The sequence below is a fragment of the Emydura macquarii genome, unplaced genomic scaffold, assembly GCF_026122565.2.
Source record: "Emydura macquarii macquarii isolate MOO-44397 ecotype Brisbane River unplaced genomic scaffold, CSIRO-AGI_Emac_v2 contig_1253, whole genome shotgun sequence".
NCBI classification, from domain to species: Eukaryota; Metazoa; Chordata; order Testudines; family Chelidae; genus Emydura; species Emydura macquarii.
This window is the reverse complement of record NW_027131390.1, coordinates 100,556,768-100,579,507: the sequence shown is the minus strand read 5'-3', so window position 1 is coordinate 100,579,507 and position 22,740 is coordinate 100,556,768. Positions and strand designations below refer to the sequence as shown.

Sequence of the window (22,740 nt, the reverse complement as noted above, 5' to 3'; positions counted from 1 at the left end):
GAGAACCTCCTCTTTGATGATCTGATGTTCTTTTCAGAGAACACAGGTAAGTCCCTGAACACTTTGGAAAAACTCCAAGGCCATTTTACAATCACTGGGAATTTACACCCCTTTGAACAAAAGAAAGTTTAGTAGGTCACAAACCACCCAGAGATCTTGCCCAATCTAGTTCTGTGAGTTCCAAATACCCACTGAACTTCTCAGGAAGAAACAGATTCCAGAAAAGAACCCTTCATGCACAAGACCCAAGTATTCAGCCAGCGTCAAAACTTCAGTTTTGACTGGTTAGTTGCGGATTCAAATCCTTCTCATTCCTTAGTTCACCAACAGCAACAGTTTGCCTGCTTTCCCCCATTTGAAGACCTATTTCCCCATTTTCACCATATATAGGAACTGATATCTCCAAGACTATTTGTAACCTGATACTATAGACAAATTACACTTTACCTCCTTTCCTCCTCACCCTACCCCCTTTCACCATCCCTCTTCAAGGAGCCACTCTCAGTGAGACAGGAAATAAACTCCCTTCTTTCTTTAGAAGCAATTGAGCCTGTCCCTGCTCATACAAGGGAAAGGGTTTTTATTTGAGATACTTTCTCATACCAAACAAAAACAGAGAGTGGAGACCAATCTTAGATTTAAGGCTACTAAGACATGTATACCTGAAGTGGAGCACCCATAAGGGAACATATCTCAAAGAATCACAGTTACTGCACAGGGTGCATGACCTTTTATAAGTTGGAATGATGCTGTAAACCCTGTTGATCTGAATTATGGTTGGACTGGGTACAAAATTATCTAGTGTCCTTGTGTGTCTTCTCTGTTCCTAACCAAGTATTATTAACCATTGTTGCAATATGCTAACTGCCATGGCAGGTTTTCTAGTTGGACTTGGTACAAAGTCGGGATTTCCTGAGGAACAGAAATGCTGAAATTCTAAAAAAATTTGCTCCACTTCAGAATGCAAAGCAGAATTTCAAAAATTTCCTGCAGAAGGGAAATCCACAAAAAATTGTTTTGAAATAATGGAAACATTTTGTTTAGAAAATTTCTAAGTGAAATTGACCCTGACAGTCCAAGCTGTGAAGCTCCTGGCTCAGCTATGGATCCCACAGTTTCTAGGCTCCTGGCTCTCCATGAGCTCTAGCAGACTGGTGGAGATCCAGGAGCCTAGAAGCCCAAGGAATCATGGCTGAGCCAGGAGCATCAGAGCTTAGGAGCTACAGCTCCCTGTCTATGGCAGGGAGTTCTCAGCACTCTGAGACTCCCTGCAGGCTCTAGTTGGGGCTCTGCATCTAGAAGCCTTCAAGTCCTGGGGCAGTCCACATAGTGGGTCTTTCCAGAACTGCAGACCCTGGAAGTGGTGAGGCTGCCCCAGAGCCATGGACCCTGGAACTTTGCCTATGGTTTGTCATAATTTCATCAAAATTAATATGTTTCTACAAATCTTTTATTTTGTTGGATAATTCCCAATGAGTTGTTGTAAAACGGCCAGCCACTAAGAGCAAGGAGGCAGTGCCCTCCTCTACTCTCAGTAAGACTTAGGTCCCCCAAGCTGATCACAAATGACCAAGAGTTCTGTCTTTTGTTCTGCTGCTTAACTTGGATCTCCCAGTCAACTGTGGACTTTGCTGTTTGAGAGCCTTGTTTTGGAGCCTGCTTAGAATGTTTTGTACACCTTGAACTAAGCTAGTAAGAGCTAATTGTTGCCAGGGTATGCCTGGGGCAATGGAGATAGTTTTATATCCTAACTCACAAGTGAAAATAAACTTGGTGGCCTTATCTGGCTCCTATTGAGGGATATTTCAACACTAAAGAGTGTCCCTGAACTTAAGTGAATGTTTTAACAACAGAATGCTCTTTGCACTATGCTTGCCTTTTTTTATTCTTTCATGGTGAGGAGCTAATTCCCTCACCTAAATGCAATTTTTGTAGAACCTAGCACTGTTCAGTGTATGCTTTCATTCATTCATTTTTCATTCATGTAGCACAAGAGACTACAATGATAATCACCTTGGAAGTTATCTGCGAATTATTTGTGTTTTAAAAAAAATAAACTAATCAGTCACTTAGAAATTCTAAATGCTTAATTGGTCTCCAGATTATATGGAGCTCTGTGGAGAAATGTCAGTGTGGGAGACATTAAGAATTATTGGTTCATGTGTTTTAACCCATCTAGTGTCCAATCCTAGAGTTACTTCACACACATTAAATTTAGTGTGACTTCCATGTCTGTAAGACTGATTAGCAGACTAAAAGTCATTGGCAGTCAGAGTCACTCCAATTAAAAACATAAATTGGAGTGCTAATAGTAGCAGTAATTAAAGAACCATTAATATAATGATGATCACTGGACTAGTTTAGGGTGCTATTTTTCATGAATGGGTTGGAAACCATTGATTCAGTGTTAAATAACACCATTTTAATGATAGGAAAACTGTCAGTTAGCTAACTGAGTCCTAATATCTGGCCTAGTTTAAAATGAGCTGTGATAGAGAAATTAACCAAATCAAACAACATTTAACACTTTTACAGGACTCACAAGACAGCCCTTTAATGTAAGGGCCAATTGCAGGTTCTGTGAAATAGTTATCACTATCTCATTGACTTTCTGACATTCTTTCATCACATCACATGTCATCACGTGACCCAGTGTTGCCAGCTATCATGATTTTATCACAAGTCTTGCAGCATTTAGTATTTTTTCTTAAAGCCTCAACTCCTGCAGTCATGTTATTACATGATAAGCTCATTTTTTTTTTTTTTTTTTTTTTTTTTTAAAGTACATTTCTATCCCTTATGGTTGAAGAGAAAAGCTTGGAAACATGAACCCTAAGAGCTCAAAAACCAGAAGGCCAATAAAAATAACTCACAATTTGTTCTTTTTAAAATAATGAGCCATGATGTGAGCTAATTGTATGATTTTATAGGAGGGTGCGCTAGAGTATTTTGAACACTTGCCTCCCCATCACCAAGTCATTGGGGTTTCACCAATGCTACTGTGATGTTTACTACTCATGCTCCAGTGCCGTGTGATGAGGAATATGAAAGTATGAACCACTCCATGCTGGCAAAGTTCTATGGTTAGAACAATGCGAGCCCCTTCTTCCCCTCTCCCCTGGGAAATCCGGATGTCTCCACCTTTTTCACCGCTCTAGCTCAGGCTTAATGTGGGTTCCCAGTTTTCCTGAGTAGTAGTAATAGGAAACCACCAGCTAGTCTCAGTTAAGGTCCTAATTCAATACAACACACTGGTTCATCAAAGCACATATGTAATGGTTCATTGCTTTGCTGAATCTGGGCCTCTCTTGCCAAATTACATACACATACTCCAGCTCCCGGGAACTCAACATCTTAGTAGGGACCAGGATGTAGATGGTGTTGTCTAGGGGGCAAAGCAGGCATCCAGATCAGGGAATGGAGTTGAGGGTCAGCACCATAGTCAATTGCTGATTACCAGAGCCAGGAGATGAACCAGGTATTGAAGCTGAGGGTCAGAGCTGGGATCAGATACCAAATGCCAGAGTCAAAGGTCAAGCCACAGTTGGAGTCAGAAGTCAAAGCTGAGGGTCAGAGCCAGGATTGGTAACTGATGATCAGAAGTGAGGTGTGAGTGCAGGACCCAGCAGAGGGGCAAGGAGCAGGCACAGAGCAGGAGCACTGTGGGAACTAGAACCAAAGGCAGGGGCAAGGCAGGAGCCTGAAGCATGAACAGGGCTGGGTACAACATGCAGGAAGCAGACACGAGCAGGATCCAGTGCAGCAGCAGGGATTCACCCAATTGCTCAGACAACTTCCTGTGCCACCTTCTCCTCCAATCAGTGGAACTGGGTGATCCTCCAGTTGGGGGTCCCATGTGTGGGGTCTTGGCTGTGGCTATAGTCCTCCTAGCTTCTTAGCCCACCAGATGTTAGCAGACATCAGATCATGGCCAGGATGTAATGGCTGTTTGGAAACTCACAGGCCTGGGTTTGAGAGCCTGGACATCATATACCTTTTCACTCCCTCAGCTTGCATGTTATGGGAGTTTATGGTAGGTGGAGGGAGAACGTCACACTGAATCTTGGACCTTATCAACATGAGATAATTTGCCAGAGATCCAGTTTAGCTTGAACTAGCTATCCTAGTAATTTGGAGTAACACAAATAAATACAGTCAAAATCTAAAACATAGTTCACAATGTCTTCCTTATTCGGCTACTGTCCATGAATAGGAATGAAGAGCAATTTTTGGAAGCCAATACACAAAGTGATTATTTGTAGCTCAGAGCTCCTGAAGGTACCTTTTTCAATTACTATAGCTTGTTATGTTTTATTAAATGAGACAAAAGAATACATCTTTTATTCATTTAAAATTTTAATTTTTCTTCTTCTAGTCAGTTATTATTCCTCAAAGTTCATAAATATGGCTTACCTTAACTCAGATCCTTGTGCTATAATACGGTTGCGGCTAAGATGAAGAAAGCACTCTTTCACTTTCAGAAATAATCTGTTACTTCTTGTTTTGTTTCATTAATCATTTAAATTCAAGTTGATTCCATTTAGGATTGCTGTGCATAAAATACTAAATTTACTGTTTTATTTTCAATGGCTTTCAGCCATTTTTGTTGTTTTTTGTTCTTTAAATGGTTCTAGCTTGGTTAAAAATGTTCACATTTAACATGTAGCTACTTGAGATAAATCTGTTTTGGTTTCTAAACAGAGAGATAAAACTCTGTCGTTTGGACATGAACTTTACTCTTGAAAAAAATATATGGTCTTATGGTATTACTCTTTCTTGTGTCCACAGCTGCATTCAATTCTTTTCTACTCAAATTGTATTAACTCTTAATGAGGCACTAAAATAGCTTTAGATTGAATTACAGGGGTGGTTTTCTTCAGTTTAATCACTAAAGATATTTGAAAACAGTGACTACATCCAGAACGAACCCAGTCAATTTCAGTTAGAAATAATGAGTGAGGGGTCAGATTCTGATCTGTTGCAGTGGTGTAAATCTGGCATGATTGTACTGAGGTCAACAATGTTATTCTGGACTTACACTGTTGCATCTGAGCTCTGAATCTGTCCCTAAATATCTTCCACCAACAAATGTAATATACAAGATGATAAGGTACAAAATCTCTTCCTGCAAATAAATTAATGTAAAATAACCCATTAAGGGGCCAGGTTGGTTCAGACAGGCTGATACCTTTCATCTGTAAGGGACTCTGTCATTGTAGCAGGGGCCAGTGTAACAGCCTAAATCTGGTGTTACTGGAGTTTTTACAAGGTTTATTCTTCTTTCTGATGTAAGGGGTATTAAACGTTACTTGTGGGTAAATCCTCTACACAGTGAGACTAGAACAGAGCCTAATGTTGAAATGAGCACTTAGAGCACAATCCAAATTCACTGGAGAGAAATTTGAAGTGTATGTATGGGGCCTATTTTCAACCTAAGTGTCTGTGTAACTCTTCGCACCAGTGGAACCTACACGTGCACAGGGAGAGAACTGACCTTGGGAAATAATAGTAATATATAATACAGGGATGCTAGAATCTTTCTGTTCTTAAGGTGTCACCAATCAAACTTTTTGTTATTCCATTGATTTGACACTGAAGAAAACAATACTGGTATTGATTTGAGGTCACATTAATAGTATAACAATGGTTTGTAGCAATTGCTTGAGCATATGATTGTTGCAGCTAAGCTGCTCATTTACCTCCCTCCCACTCCCAGCCATATAAAGCCTCATTCCTCTTCAGCGCCACCAAATGACTGAGACTGTACTGCCTGTAAAGCAGATCATACGGTATTATTCATTTATTTATTTGTATTATGTAAGAGCCTTGGAACCCTAATCAGGACCCTATTGATCTAGGCGTGTACGGACATTTAACAAACAAGACAGCCCTTGACCTAAAGAACTCACACTCTACATGTCAGAAAGGATATAAAAGGTGGACAAAAGACACAATGTGTGAGAGTGGGTTGGGAGGATAATGTAATAATTAAATGGGCTTTAGTGGAAATGCTGAACTCTGAGTTCATCTTGTGCCTAACTAGTGCCGGACAGGAATGAAGACTTCCAATTTGTTTATAATGTATTCTACGAAGAAACAAAAATATCAGGGTGCTATTTCTCAGTTATTAAAATTAAAGTCAAAATCATTCAGTTTAGTAGGACTTGTTTGGCATGGGAGGAAGTGTATCTAGTGATCATAGCACACAACCTGGAGCTGTAATATAGCACAGAATGACCTCTGGATTCATATGTTTATTAAATTATAGATCCCAGATGTGGCTGCTAGGTTCTATTCCCAGCTTTTCCACTAACATGCTTAGACCTTAACCAAATCACTTAACCTTTACATGCTCAGTTCCTTTATCTATAAATTGAAGTGTAATATACAGTGCAATGGTACAGTGTGAGTATGTGTGTGTGAAGGCTCAGGACATTGGGTTGGGACACTTAGATTCTGTTCTGGCTCTTCCACAAAAAGACTATGTAACTTTCGACAAGTCAATTATCTTCCTTAGCTTACTCAGCTAAATAATGGGTATTATAATCCTTACCTACCTAATAGCTAATCTGTTGTATTTAATTCATAAATGAACTCCTTGGATATCAGTTCTATAGAATAATAAAACTGATGTACAGAATTTTGTTAGCGTCAAATCTAACCTACCAAACTACTTAGCCAGCTGTTCTGCTTTGAAATAGGGCTAAGAGCCGTGAAAAAGCTGACCAAGGTATGGATCATAGAATTAAATAAAGTGTGTGTGTGTGTGTGTGTGTGTGTGTGTGTATATTTCACTGTAAGCTAATCTTTCAAAGCAAGACTGCTCTTTGCTTTTGAAAGGAGCAAACTTTAATAAAAATCAGTGTAAAAACTCAATTTGATTTTTAGCTGAAACATTTGGAGAGCTTACCCAGATGCTACAAAGAAAGAAAAAGAAGAAAACCCAATCATTACTGTGTAAAGATTCATGGTCCACTCCTGGGTTCTGGAAACATTATGAACCACAAGAGCACCAGTCAATGGAATAACTTCTAATTTAGGTCCTGTCACTGTAGTCTTTCTACTTATGGAACTCTACTTATGGAATTCCAAAGCATAGGAAAGGAATATAGGATCAGCTTACAGAGAGAGAGGCTTATCATTTGTATTTCCTAACCTGTCATTCTGTTCATAGAGAAGGTGATGATAACTTAAATTTTGCCCTGGTTTGGATACACTGTATTCAGATGAGGGACGTTTTTTGTGGTGGTATTAAATCAGTTTTTGTCATTAGTGTAAATCTGTGTCAGAAATGTTGATCTTTGTATTTTGCACTTGATCTTACTCTTTTCTCTCTTGACTCTTTCTTTGCCCTATGTGAATTTTCTATAGATGTTTGACTGGATCAGCCACAACAAAGAGTTGTTCCTGCAGAGTCATACAGAGATTGGAGTGAGCTACCAACATGCCCTCGACTTACAGACACAGCATAATCACTTTGCTATGAATTCCATGGTGAGTTCAGAAACACGCTATAAATATGGATTCTGTGTGGGAGTGTGTGTGGGAGGGGAAGGGACAGGAGTTCACTTCCACTTAAAAGAGAACTGTAGGCCCATAAGATGTAAAGAACTAAAGAAGGTCAGGTTGGGCGTGTGGCAGCAGCACTTTATTCTGGGAAGTTGCACCCTGATGCTGATATATGGTTATTTCTTTGATTTAAAACCAGATCAGTCCTGTGGAGCTGTTTACATTTTGGAAAACAAATACAATATATCTTAAGTGTTTGGTGTTTTCTTGATGTGCAATTAATGAGACTGAGTAGAACTGAAGCTTATTGCTTTAATAATTTACACTTCTCTTCCCTCACATAGTTGCTTCTCAAAATCCAAACAGGGGAATCTAATCAAACTGTCAGTTGTGTCCAGAATCAGAGTTTGGGTTTTTTTGTAGCTGATTGTGTTACCCACACACTAGGGCACCCCTTTACCCCAATCCATAAGGCTCAAGGCATAACCCAGTTAAGGCACTCACATCCTTTCCCAATCCATAGGGCTCTGGGGGGAAAGGCACCTGCCCTTACCCAATTCACACACTAGAGCTCAGGGTCACCCATTCCTGGGCCGTAGGGCTCCGGGTATAACCTGGTTAATTGAAGTACCCAGTCTTTCCCATTCCATAGGGCTCTGGGTGTAATTTTCTGCGGGTTTGCAGGATCTTATACCAGTGAAGGAGCCTTACACAGTAATATCCTTATTCTCTATTTATTAACAATTACCAAAACAGAATACACATGCTAAGCATACAATGCTCACCACTCCCAAGGCAGACAAACTTCTCCTGGTGGCCAGTCAAGATTAGGTCATCTGGGGTCTTCAGCTTCTGCACAGTATGGTTGGCAAGGTGTTGTGGTCTGGCAGCTCTGATCTTTTTGAGCTGTGTCCTGGAGTTAGGTTCCAAAGAACTTCCTTTTGGACCTCAGTTTATATAGTGAAACTTGAGTCCTGTTTAGTTGTACCAATCATTTTAAACTAAAATACTACAAAACACCAATCCTAGCCCATTACGAAACAGTTCTTTAACCAATCATATCCCACCACCTTAATTGATTTAAATAGTACACACTTAGTTATGCAACAGACAGAAACAATCAAAGAACCAGACAGAAATCTTTCAGATAAACAATAGAAAAGTGGGTACCATAAAGACAAACCAAATAAGAAATGTAGATTTTACAACCACAATTGTTGATACGTGATTCCTTTCCAGACAGAAAGCTATAAAAAAAAAAGTTTTCTTTAAGGATCTTAAGATCTGTTTCTTTATTTGATGATGGTAGGTACTATTAGGATGCTATCACCTTCTTAACAGTCTGATATTACATTGTCTTGAAATAGTTCAGAAATGTGGAGATGTGACTACCTGCTACTTAGCTTATGGCTGCTGCCTCTCCTGATATACCTGCTACCGCTTAGCCCAAGAATAAGGACTGAGTTTAGCCAAAAAAACAAGGCTTCAGACCTTACAATTGGTCAGTCCCTTTGGAAGCAACTCAGCATTACCTAAGGTGAAAAAATATTCATCATCCATTTGGAAGTGCCTTGCTTCCTTACTTGCTCTCCCCTGATATACAGCATTTGTGTCCGAAGACAGCAATGCTTTCAGTGCAGAAATTGGGGCAGAATTTATTGACAATTTGATCATTGTGTTCATTTAGAACAACCCATACACACACCCCATCAAAATGGCATAAAATAGGAATAGTTCTGTTCTCTCTGTCTGAATGTTAACTGTGAGCTACAGAAAAAATGCCTTGAGTCAACCAAGCACTTCATGCTGTGTTCTTGTCAGCTCTCTCTAAAGTGAAGCATGATCAGGCTCAGTTGACACTAGGATGAGAGATCTCCAAGCAGTTTGTGGGTGTTTAAGCTTGTGGCATAAGTCACTAGTGAGCCATGGTCCTGCATTCTGCTGGAAGACTCTGTGGTGCTGGAGCTGCTGCCTTTCTGATGAAATGTAAAACAGAGATCCTGACCACTTGTGGTCATTAAAGACCACATGGCACTTTTCATAAGATTAAGAGTGTAACCCTGGTGTCCTGGCCAAATTCCAACTCAGGTATTATATTTCACTGACCTAAATTCCCCCTGCCTTTTCCACTGGCTAGTTATTTTTCACTAAACCATCGTGCTGTGTGTTCATAAGAGCACTGCAGTTCAGTGTGAATGAGAAGTGTTATGTACGTTTATATATTTATAGTCATTTTAATTCAAAAGTATGTCAAAACAGAGGCTCTAGGAGTCCTGACTGTTGCTAAATTTACAATCACAAAATATCAACCAGCAGAATATAGTAGAAAAATTAACCTACCTTCCCTTTGCTACCTTGGAACCCTGCCCTCAAGAAGAGTTTCCACAGCATGGAAGGGTCTCTGTTGAAAAGTTAATACAGCTTCATGCAGGATAACAACAAATCTCAAGTTACCCTCCCTTTACTAAAGCAAAACTAAAACACAATTAAAGGGGGGAATTACTGTATACAATACACCAAAATCCTTTATATTGTATTCCAAATACTTCTTATCCATCAGCATCATCATGGGTTAAACACACAGGATCCCAGTTGATGGAGGAGGATATGTCTTAGTTTTACTTTTATGTGTATAACGCTTTCATAACCATAATGCACCCAACTTCATTTTGGGGATTTTCTTTAATTCCCTTAGAAATCATCTTCCAGTTGCTTTTCTTTTTAATTTTTTTTTTAATTGCTCTAAGCATGTTGACATTCAAATAGATGATCTATAAACTATGACAGTTGAAGACAAGTATATGACAATCATCAAAGTATCAGGTAGTAATTAAAACGTGATGAGAGAATAAAGAGAGACTAACCAAATTAGAAAGAAGCTGTAGAAGGATTCCAGGAGATAGCACATAACTCAGGGGTACCCACACTTTATCCAACTAAAGGCCTCATTGGCACTTGCCAGAAGCATTAGAGCTCCACCCAATGGTTGAAACTCACCAGGGTCAGATAGTTCATGCAAGAGCCGCCTCACCATTGGAGCACTGCATTTTGAGTGCTTGGAAGATGCTGACAGCAGTGCAGCTGCATAGGTGACTTTGATCCCTGAGCACTGTGGAGGGGATATCTATACCAGGGTGGCATAGCTGTGCAGGGAGGGCAGCTTTATGGGCTGGCTGGAGAGTGGCCATAGGTTACATAATTACCCTTTTCTGTCAAAAGTCCTTGACACTTTCAGCCTGATCCTGCTATAAGCTGCTGCAGACACACTCCTGAGCCCCACAGGGGTGTTCATGCACTCAGTTGCAACACTGCAATCTCTGTGCCTATTTAAGAGAAAAGGAAAGGCATAGGTAATACATACATGAATCCAAATAATTTTTGTAAACATTTCAAACAATGGTGGATCCAAAACAAATTCCTTTAATTGAACTCTGCAGAATTTAGGAAAATTAGGATCTGAAGTTTGTAGCAGAACATTATTCTACAATGGAACAGACAAAAATCCCAGGTCCCGATATTTAGGATCCAGATCTTGATTTCGGTCTAATCTGTAACTGAACTTTGCAGTATCAGCCAATCTCTAATTTTAAATCAAATGTATATCTTAACCAATTTTATTTTTAACAAAGAAAACATGAATAAGGATATTCTTGTCAGTGACAGTGACTTGGTGAAAAATTGTATAGTAGAGCTAATTAGTTTATTATGGCAAGACTTGTCTATCTGTGTATATGTTTTCCCAGGGGGTCCCTGATTTAAAGCCTAATTAGATTCATTTTTTTACCTGTTTGTAGGCATCTCTTTAAGAAAAGTGTCAGACAATGAAATTCACAAACCCAGAACCACACCAGAATGCTACTGTAAAACTCATAATAGACTCATTGACTTTAAGGCCAGAAGGGACCATCATGATCATCTAGTCTAACCACCTCCACATTGCAGTCCACAGAACTGCACCCACTGCACTCCTGTAATAGATTCCTAACCTCTGGCTGTGTTTCTGAAATCCTCAGATCATGTCTCCTAATTGTTTATGGTGATGTCTCACTTCAGTTGCAGGTGATACTGTTTGATTTCTGATGGAGACTGCCTGAAAATAACTCTTGAATTTGTACATGATTTTTTTGTACTTATTCATATTCTCTAATATTTATATTCCATTAATGCCCAGAGGTTGCAGGTAGGATCGGGACCCTATTGTGGTAGGTGCTGTGCAAACACCCAGGAAGACAGGGTCCCTGCCTTGCAGAGCTTACAATCTAAGCCCTGATCCTGACAACATTTGTGCATGTGAGTTACTTTATACACACATCAGTAGTCTCTCTGAGTTCATATGCATAAAGTTACTTTATGAGCGTAAGTGTTTGCAGGATAATACATGATGAATGGGAGAGAGGAAAGCAGTCACAATGGACATGTTTTATATACATATTAATTTACTTTTTGCTTTAACTCAGTGTTTTTCAACCCTTTTCATACCATAACCATGGGCGGCACATATAAGAGGCTTAGGAAGGCTAAGCCTCCCCGAAAAAGGCTGGCCATGCAGGGGATAAGAAATTCCTGATGCAGCTCAGGTCACCTCCCTTCGGAGGTGTGCCACCCTGCCACTTTTGTACATGCCGCCACCAGAACCTCCCTAGAAGTGGAGGGCCCACCAGTGCTCCTGCTCCACCCTATATCCCCGCTCCCACTGTGCCCCGTGGCACCATCCCTGCTTTGCCTTATGGCCCTGAGGCTCCCCACATCTGCTGCTCGCTCCTCTCACACACACCCTTGCTTGCCCTTAAGGAAAACATTGGGAGGTAATAGCCCTCCCACTTTTAAAAGTGAAGGTGTCAAGGTCCCTGACTACCCACCCCATTCCAGCATCCCTTAGCTGAGTTGTTCCAGCATCAGCGCACACAGCAGGAGGAAGAATCCCACAGTTGGGCCAGCCAATAAAGCTGGCCTTATCACTTTTAAAAGTGGTTCTGCCTCTCATTGGTTAGCCCAGCTGTGGGGATTTCTCCTGCTACTATGCATGCTGATGCCAGAGCAGTTGTCCTGCCATCTAATCCATCGTCATCCTCTAGGTTGGACTGACCTTGGTTGTGTTTGCATTATTTTCTTTGGCATCCTGTCATCTGTTTGCTTTCTCAGTGTTCCACCATCGTAAGTTTGAGAACCAACACTTTAGCTTATGTTTATATTTCTAAAATATAAATACCTGGCTGCTTCTCAACCTGCCTCCCACTAATTACAGTACTCCCAACTTAAATCATGAGTCAGGCTCCCAAAAAAACCTGAGGTTGTCTTAAAAATCACAAAATTAAAAAAAATAGATATGGGATTATTTTACTTTATCTCCTGGTTTCTGAGGCTTTAGCATACACACACATGATGTTTTCAAGCTTTTCTCCACAATTATGCGGGCTAGAAACTTACTTTATTATTTTTTTTAATGAAAGCTGAAATGTTCCTGTATTCTATTGACTCTACCAAGTGGAACACCCAATATCATGAGATTAGGGATAAAATCATGAGAGTTGACAGCACTGTAATTGGTTGAGTTCTTATAGGCAACACATTAAAATGGGCTTTGAGGAAGGATGTGGAGGAGGAGAGAATAGTCTGAAGGATGCTCTAAGTTATGCAGGAAGAATCCAGTTGATTTCAAGGAAAAATGAATTGGATCCTTGATCTTTAAGCACATATTTTTGTGGTATTCCTAGCATTCTTTAGGTCTAAGTTAAATAATAATAATAATGATAATAATAGTTATAATAATCTTCTAAATTCAGCTGAAAAATAAACTTGAAGGGTCTTTCTCAGGCCAAATCTTTTCACATACACTCTTCCCTATGCATTCTTATATACCTGACATGGGCCAACTTCCTTTTATAGAAAAACTATTTGTAACACTGTTTATTCTTACTATACTGCTCATTCCTCATAAGAAGTATAGTGTGTGAGGGAGATTAGAGGAGAAGAGCCATAAATTTCAGGTACTAATCTTCAGTTCAGTATTTTTCTTCAAAAAACAACTGGAAACATAGATTTTTTTCAATGAATCATGCCACATTTGTTTTTGTTTCTTCAGTTCTGAAGTATGAATTATGTTAGTTGTTATTACAGTTGTATAATATATATACAATATTTATATGATAGTTATACAAATGGTTCACTAAAAAGAAACATTGAGCTCTGCCTATATTTAGTAATCCCATTAACCTAGTTAATTTGCTAGCATAAGCCTCAATGTCCTAGTTAAATGGACTGATTAGTCTGATTGATTGTAGTTTTGCACTTGGATTGCGTGATATGCATGCTGTTCATTCTGATTGAAGTTATTCATATCTACTCCACCAAGATTGTTTTATGCCTGTATTTGTTACCTCATGAAATGGTGAGTCATCGCTTTCTGCTAAACACATGCTAACAGTGCTGTGTTCAGTGGTGGAGTCATCAACCCTCCTGTTGCCAAGGAGTTAATTATCTGAAACTACACTGAGATGCATGTTGTCCTTAGAGAGTCAGAATACATTTGAAATGCGTTACAATTATCTGGTAAAGGCTAATGGCATCTTTTGGAAATTCCTGCCATTTATCATTTACATGAACTGTAGCCTTCCGTATTAGGCACAGATAAAATGCATCCAATATAATTCTGCATCAAGCCTCTGGCTTTGTTATAGAGGCTACAATGGGAATCAGAATCTTAAAGATGTTCTATGAGAAACATTCTTCATTGGGGTTTATACAACTGGTTTCTGAAATCTCTGAGGAACACACTATGAGTTGAGATTCTTGAGAAAGTCCTTAACTCTCAAATTTCACCCCCATTTAGACCTGTGCAACCCTATTCTTCCTACCTATCTGTGGCATTTATCTCCATAGTTTCTAAACTTCTTTCCAAGTAAATTAGACTGGTGTGACTAGGTCCCTAGTAGATGTAATGCTGTCTTCTGCTTGTCTCCTTCTCCTGGTTATAGGAGGCTCTGTGTTTAATAACCCCATGAACTTGTTGATGTGTGTATTTTTGTTAAGTAGTATCTTTTCATTTATGGTGGGAAGGCTGTGTCAAAGACAAAGATTTTTCATCCTTTCCTAAAGATGGTCAGACTCATTCCACATCCCAAATCTCCCCAAATGAGAATACTTTATTGCTGGCTCATCTTTGTTTGTGTTGGGGATCATGGATATGATCATAGAATCATAGAATATTAGAGTTGGAAGGGACCTCAGGAGGTCATCTAGTCCAACCCCCTGCTCAAAGCAGGACTAACCTCTGCTATATCATCCCAACCAGGGCTTTGTCAAGCCGCAGCTTAAAAACCTCTAAGGATGGAGATTCCACCACCTCCCTAGGTAACCCATTCCAGTGCTTCACCACCCTCCTAGTAAAAAACTTTTCCGTAATGTCCAACCTAGACCTCCCTCCCTGCAACTTGAGACCGTTGCTCCTTGTTCTGTCATCTGCCACCACCGAGAACAGCCTAGCCCCATCCTCCCTAGAACCCCCTTTCAGGTAGTTAAAGGCCGCTATCAAATCCCCCTCACTCTTCTCTTTTGCAGACTAAACAAGCCCAGTTCCCTCAGCCTCTCCTCATAAGTCCTGTGCTCCAGCCCCCTAATCATTTTTGTTGCCCTCCGCTGGACTCTCTCCAACTTGTCCACATCCTTTTTGTATTGGGGGGCCCAAAACTGGACACAATATTCTAAATGCGGCCTCACCAATGCCGAATAGAGGGGAATAATCACTTCCCGTGACCTGCTAGCAATGCCCCTCCTAATGCAGCCCAATATGCCATTGGCCTTCTTGCCAACCAGGGCACACTGCTGACTCATATCCAGCTTTTTATCCACTGTTACCCCCAGGTCCTTTTCTGCAGAGCTGCTGCCCAGCTCGTCGGTCCCCAGTCTATAGCTGTGCATGGGATTCTTTCTTCGTAAGTGGAGGACTCTGCACTTTTCTTTGTTGAACCTCATTAGATTTCTTTTGGCCCAATCCTCCAGTTTGTTTAGGTCACTCTGTATCCTATCCCTACCTTGCAGGGTATCTACCACTCCCCCCAGCTTAGTGTCGTCCGCAAACTTGCTGAGGGTGCAATCTACCCCATCCTCCAGATCATTAATAAAGATGTTGAACAAAACCGGCCCCAGGACCGACCCCTGGGGAACTCTGCTTGTGACCGGTTGCCAGCTAGACATGGAGCCATTGATCACTACTCGTTGAGCCCTATGCTCTAGCCAGTTCACTATCCATTTTATAGTCCATTCATCCAACCCATACTTCTTTAACTTGCTGATAAGAATACTGTGAGAAACCGTATCAAAAGCTTTGCTAAAGTCAAGGTATATCACATCCACCGCCTTCCCCACATCCACAGAGCCAGTCACCTCATCATAGAAAGCAATCAGGTTGGTCAGGCATGACTTTCCCTTGGTGAATCCGTGTTGACTGTTCCTGATCACCTTCCTCTCTTCCAAGTGCCTTAAAATGGATTCCTTAAGGACCTGTAGTTAGGACCTGTAGTTAGGACCTGATCTATTATTGGCATTGAAGATCAGGGTCAAAGCCTTGTAGAGGTAACAGAAACAGGGAGCCAGGGGATCTGCTCACAGTGGTCTTTGGCATTGAGAAGGTGAGTGGTGATATTCTTTGCCTGAGGTTGCACATTGTTGTCTGATGGCAAAATATAATCCTAAATTCTCAAGAAGAACTCTTGCATGCCATTGTGCAGATGGTGACCTCATTGGGTCAGGTCTACCACAACTATGGGGAACTTTTTGCCAGTGGAGTGAGCTGTTTAAAAAACAAAAGAAAACCCCTTGTTTTGCCTGGAAGTTTCCAAAGTTTAGAGAAAAATCTATACGGAATTAACTTCCTTTAATTCTTGTGATTGCTTCTGGAAAGTCTGCAAATATACATCAAATGTAAGGTTTCAGTGATGCAGGAAATATGCTAATCAAAGTGTGGTTATAGCCTAGTGTTTCTCCAACAGAATGTCAACTGTAGCATTTTTGCCTTCACTTCTAGATAGTAATATATTGTTTTCACACTGTTTGACGTATTGTATTACCATATAGCCATAAATCAAGGATCTTGTGCAATTCCATGTGAGGAGACCTCTCTCTCTTGGCTGACAGTAATGGTGACCTGAAGTATTTAAAATGAGTCCTGCCATGGACCTGCTCATAGCAGTGAATTTGTGAGCTCAAATGAAAAGTGAAGTCACAGACATTATATTCTCTGTTCTGTTTACTTCCTGCTAGGATCAAAAGATTCTTATTAGAATAATATTGAACGTCTCAATTAACTCTTTTTGAAGATTAACAAAATCAGGGGCATAGTTTTGTAATATTTTGACAATTGGGCTTTGGTAGTTGAGTTCTGTGTCTCATTTTATTCAAAATGTTATAGATTGGAAAAGTAAAGATTAAAGAAAATGATTCCAGTGTTTTTCCATTACTGGGAACCAAGAATGGTTTCAGTTGTTGCAGAACTTAGGTTTTGGTTTTGAAAAATTAAATCCAGGAATGGTTTGCAACCCTGTCCCATTTTACCTCAGATACAGAGATACTCCAAATATAGAATACTCTCTCCCTTCCTCTCCCTCTACCAAATCAAAGTCCCTGGCTGGGCAGTATTCAGTCCTGCACCAGTGACAGGCTTAGCATCTGACATGGTGAAGAATGGGCCGGTGCTTAGGATGTTACCTTGGGACTCAGGAGATCTGTGTTTAAGTCCCTGCTCTGCTACAGACTTACTGCATTGCCTTGGGCAAGATATTCTCTGTGCCTCTGGCCACGTAAATAACGTAAGTAGATTGTGCCCCTGCTGTGCTAGAAATGGGAGCTTTATTACAATGGAAAAGGACACATATATACAAATGTGATATTCAGCACTTGATTCCAGCTCTAGAAGTGGCTGATATATAGGACTTTAACAACATGATATTTTTATATATATAGAAATGCCATTGAAGTTCTTTTTAGAAGTGTTTTAAATGTCTTAGTTTTAATTGCTCTCTTTCTCTCTCCCTCTCTCTGTTCTGTATAGTTGGGCTTATGGGCCCACCTGAGTAACTTTTATAGGATGCCGTGGTGATCTGCCAACCTGCTGTTTACCTTGCAGAAAATGATAGGGGAAGCTGCTGAGCCCCATTGTCCCTTGGCAGCTCTCAGAGTCCATTGGGGAGTTAGGGGTATGGACTGGTGAGTCCAAAACTCAATCTTTGCTCCCTGCTGGAGTGGGGAGAGCTGTTGAAGTTCTCTAGCTAACTGTAGAACATGTTGGTACTCTTCCAGTTTTGTTAATGAAAATCCTCATCTAAACAGATAGACAGATATAAAAATATATAAATCTCCTTTAACTTGAAAACCAGTTATTAGGAACATCTGCTCTGTCTCAATCAATCTTACCTTTCCCCCTTCTGCTATTTAATATATTTATATACTGTAGTTACTGGGAACCAAAGAATTTGTAGTTGTTTTCCTTCCATTGAGTCATGCTCATTACATTACAAGGACTGATATAATTCTATAGGGAAATAAAACCAAGTTCGGTAGGAAAGGCTCATTCTTCGCATGAAATCCAAACTGCTGCACTGACTTTCTAGTCTTTCCAAAAAAAAAAAAGCAAACTTCCAGATCTTCAGCTGGTGTGAATCGGCATAGCTCTATTAATTACAATGGTGCTATACTGATTTACACCAGGTGAAGATCTGGCCTAAAAAGTCTGAAAGCTGATCTTGGCTGGAGCACAGCCACTTGGATTTTCAGGAAGAAATCCTTGCATGTTTAGAAGATTTTTTTGTGGCAAGCCTTACTGCTCAGGCTAATCACAGCTTTTGAGCTAGAGGGACCCAAAGACACATTCCATAGTGGACAATAGTCAAAATTCCAAATCACAGAAAATTTTTAATTATAATTCTAACTTCAAACCAGTTTTACCAATTTTCTTCCAACTGCACCAATAAATGAATAATTCTCCTTTGCCTTTTGAATTACTCTGACATTTACAAGCCTAGCAAAATTTACAAGCCAGAGCTATAGAAACAGCAAAGAGAGAGGCCAAAAGTAAGGCTTATAGTGGAAGGTGGATGCTACCATGGCTCTATATTATTATATGCTATACGTAACTGGCACAAATGATATTAATAGCTGATTTGCATTTGGATTGTCTGATACCTATGCATACTGTATATTCATACTGAAGTTATGTATATTGACCATACTGACCTGATCCTGAAATCACTTACATGTGCTTAATTTCAGGCATGCAAATAGTCCCATTGAAGTCACCAGGGCTACTCACATACATAGTTATGCATGACCTCAAGTATTTGCAGGATCTGGACCTAAGGCTATTTTATGTAAATGTTAACCCCTGAATTAGACAGTCATGATTTTGTGACCCAGAAATTCAAAGCGCGTTCTTCCCAGTTGTGGAATTGTTAGACCAGTGATGCCCATCCTGTGTGTCTCATAGATTCTACAGTTCTGACTGGAGTTGTTTTATATAGCAATTTCCATATAACTTCTTAAAAGTCTATACAATAGGGGTATATAATTAGTCACAGGAGCCCACCTCTCCTCTCTTAAGAAAGCAGAAGAATATTAAGTACTGGTAAAGAGTCCTAAGTTGCTGAGCCTCTCCCAACAGTCAGTGAGGAACAGAGAAGGAGGCAGAAGTGATTGCATCAAATGAAGTTCCAGAAAGCCATAAGGCTGTTGCTATCCAATGTCCTGACACTGGCATTTTGATGGTGCACCAATATATTATATTGTTGCAATGATTCTATGTCATGAGGCTTATGTTGCAATGACATATTGGGGTATCATGCTGCAGTTTAATGGCTTTCTGAAATTCCATTTGATTACAAAGTGGCTCTCCAGGACTTCAAAGCTGAGTACAAACCCCTATTGAAAATTCCCATCAAACAACCAGAAAATGCTAAACTTTTACGTTTAGAATGTAATATAAAATGTTATCCCTGCTATGGGATGGTTTTAAAAAACCTATGGAAAAGATAGTTTTCATTAAACTATATATGTTTTATAGCAATTTCCATATACAGTAGAACCGCAAAGATACGAACACTAGAGTTATGATCTGATCAGTCAACCGAACACCATGTGAAACCGGAAGTAAGCAATCAGGCAGCAGCGAAGGAAGGGGGAAAAAAAAGCAAATACCTTTATTATACTGTGCTTATATTGCATCTAAAGCATGCAGAACAGAAATAGTCTGGGGTCTGTAGTGTTTCCTGTAAGCCGAGCTTGTTGTTTCACCCCCACTGCCACCCCATCCCATTGGGAGGGGGAAGCAGTTTTCACTACCGCCTCCTGTCAGGCGGGTCAGTCCGGATCCTGAGAAAGAAGCTGCCATAGGGAGCTACTGATCTGCTGCTGTTGCAACTGAAATCTGGCCTGGAGCTGGAGTGAAGGAGCTGCGCTCTGGAGGAGTTTCAAAGGGCCACAGCCTCTGCACTGATGCAGCCCAAGCTTTGCCCATGGCTGCACTCCTGGATCTTGCCAGCACCTCTGGGAGTGCAGGGGGCAGGGGAGGGTGGGGCGCTGGTACACGGCTGGCACCAACCCCCTGCCATGTGCTGCCTGTGGAGCCTGGCAAGCAGTGCACTGAGCAGAGCAAGCTCTGGGGAGAGGCAGCTGAGGGCTGGGCTTGTAGTGCCAAGGGTGTGGGGCAGGCCCCCCAAGTTCAGCCCAAAGGCAAGAAATAGGAATAGGGCAGGGAGCTGCTTGCAAACCAGACAGTGCTGCCAGGTGCCACCTTTGCAGAGATCTCTCCCAGCCTTAGCTGGAAGACACTAACTGCAGGGGACTGGACCATAATGCTTTGTTCAGAGTGATGAACATTTCAGAGTTATGAACAACCTCCATTCCTGAGGTGTTCCTATCTTTGAGATTCTGCTGTAACTTCTTAAATTTCTATACAATATTGGTATAATCCCTACAAAACTCTATAGGACTTCTCCATAAAGAATTGCATTAGCCCATCTCTTGATAATATACCCCTCTTTTAAGGGACCTCATCGATCTATTGACAGGATAGAAAGTAAACATTTCTGCAATTATAATTCACACCAAGAATTGTGAATGAATGTACCTGAAATATGAAGAATAAGATGGAGAGAGGGCAATGAGAAGAAGCTAATTGGGTAACAGACATCTCAGGTATGGCAGATTTAAAATGTGCGTGGTGGAAATAGGTAATTGAGTAGATGTACTAAAATATTCCTGTGGGATTTATTTTTAGAATGAAAGGTAGTCTGTCTACAAACTACAACTCATGCATATTTAAAAGACTGCTTGATTTTTCTCACCCCATCTTCTCTGCATCCTTCCAGGTGACGGTGTTTTGAATTTGTAATGAAGATGCAGGTTGGCCAGGTTTCTTCCTTCTGTTTATTCATGGTTTGTTTTTTTTAAATTTTCAGAATGCCTATGTCAACATCAATCGTATCATGTCAGTTGCATCCAGGCTTTCAGAGGCAGGTCATTATGCTTCCCAGCAAATTAAACAAATCTCTACCCAGCTGGATCAAGAATGGAAGAGTTTTGCAGCGGCTCTGGATGAGCGCAGTACTATCCTAGCCATGTCTGCTGTATTTCACCAGAAGGCAGAACAGGTGAGTTACAGAGAGTTGAAAAATTGTCTACAACCAGGTTCATCAATACCACCGCTACTACCATAATTGACACAAATTCTTTCCCTTGTTGGTAATCTAAGAAGAAATACTTAGGACTTAATGAACACCCTTTTCCCCTATAGGTGATTGTTCCCAGTCATAGGTAAGATACATTGGTACAGTAATGCATTGCTTCCTTGCTGTCTGCATTTCAGTGCAGCTGCCAGGACTGTCTATTCTATCGATAAATTCAAGATTATTGTGGGTAGGAAAGTAGTGATGATAATGAAATACAAGTCTATGCCAGACTAAATTTTGTAGAAACAAAGGTCTGTAAACCAAAGTAATATTAATCAAACTCAGTAAATTAGTTCTATTATTTACTATTATTTAATATGTAGTAGCACCTATAGTTTCTAATTTCATTTAGTCTCACCATCAGAAGTCCATAAAATTAATTAAAGCACCTTCAAACTATTTCTTCTTTCCTTAAAGCTGAGTTCTGGATTATATCTTCTGGAAAATAACATAGTTTGATCATTTCTTAACTAGGAAAGACCTCAAGTCTGCCTGTGGGTGATCCCTTTGCTTTTTAGGCCCAAATCCACTCTGCTTGCAAGTGATAGCCTGGCTTCGATTGCTGTCTGTGAGTGGCATTCTTCCTTCAGCTGACAAATACTGCTTTGAGGCTCTCTCCTCAGTCTTTTTATGCACCTTTCTTTCACTCAGTAGTTAATGTCAAGCCCAGTCAGTGGGTGTGCTTGACGCTTACATAATAACCCTTGTTTTGAATGGCTAGAGATTTTCCCTTGGGCTGTCCTATGCAAACCTGGAGCATGATCAGTCATGTCACATGACTTTTTATTATCCTCTAGGCTGTGGGACTCATTTACGCAGCAGAAAAGGTAGTTTTTAGACTCAAGTTTCTCCAGATGAATTTAACAGTCTGTCTTTTTCAGATCTCCATTTTTATCTGAATGTGCCAAGAACCCTCTTTCTGCAGAATGTAATGTACACTAGCTGTTTTTGCTAGTCTCTTAGAGTTCTGGCAATCTTTTTTTTGCTATGAAAGTCCTTGTAATGTTTACAGCTAGTCTGGATTTTGTTTTGTTTTTTTCCTCTTGGGAGGGCTTTCCCAACTAGGATTCAGTTGTGGGATTAGTTTAACCATGGTAATCATTGTTAGTACAAAACCCTATAACCTCCTCAGGAATTTATTCTTCCTGGATGGAGTCTCTATTGAAATTTTTCCGAACAGAAACTCCTTCATAGATTAATAAATTTCTGGATAAACATTATATTATAATGTTACATTTTCTAACTTTCAGAAATTAACAAAATTAAGGAAGTGGTGTGCAGAATCCAGAATGAGGAATACAATGTGCATTACACAGTATGACAAAGAGGCTGGTGGTTCCAACCCTCTCCTAAGATTTTTCTGCCTTTGGGGCAGTGGGGAAGAGTAGGGGGAAACAGGGGGAGCTTTCCTGGTTTATAGGCATCCGACTTTTCATTAATCATTGCACTATATTATACAATGAATTACATGAAAGAGATACTTCTGTTGGTGATCTTTTACTTTCTCCTGGGAGAA

At 40.3% G+C, this 22,740-nt stretch overlaps 1 protein-coding gene across 1 annotated transcript in view; it reads left to right on the top strand.

Annotated features, from left to right (window-relative positions):
* The window catches only part of KALRN (kalirin RhoGEF kinase), a 608,200-nt gene that overhangs the window by 288,620 nt on the left and 296,840 nt on the right, over window positions 1-22,740 (top strand). The window contains exons 6-7 of the mRNA XM_067549620.1: window positions 7,372-7,494; window positions 20,955-21,146. Of these exons, the coding sequence (XP_067405721.1) occupies window positions 7,372-7,494; window positions 20,955-21,146 (315 nt within the window). The remainder of the gene's footprint in view (window positions 1-7,371; window positions 7,495-20,954; window positions 21,147-22,740) is intronic.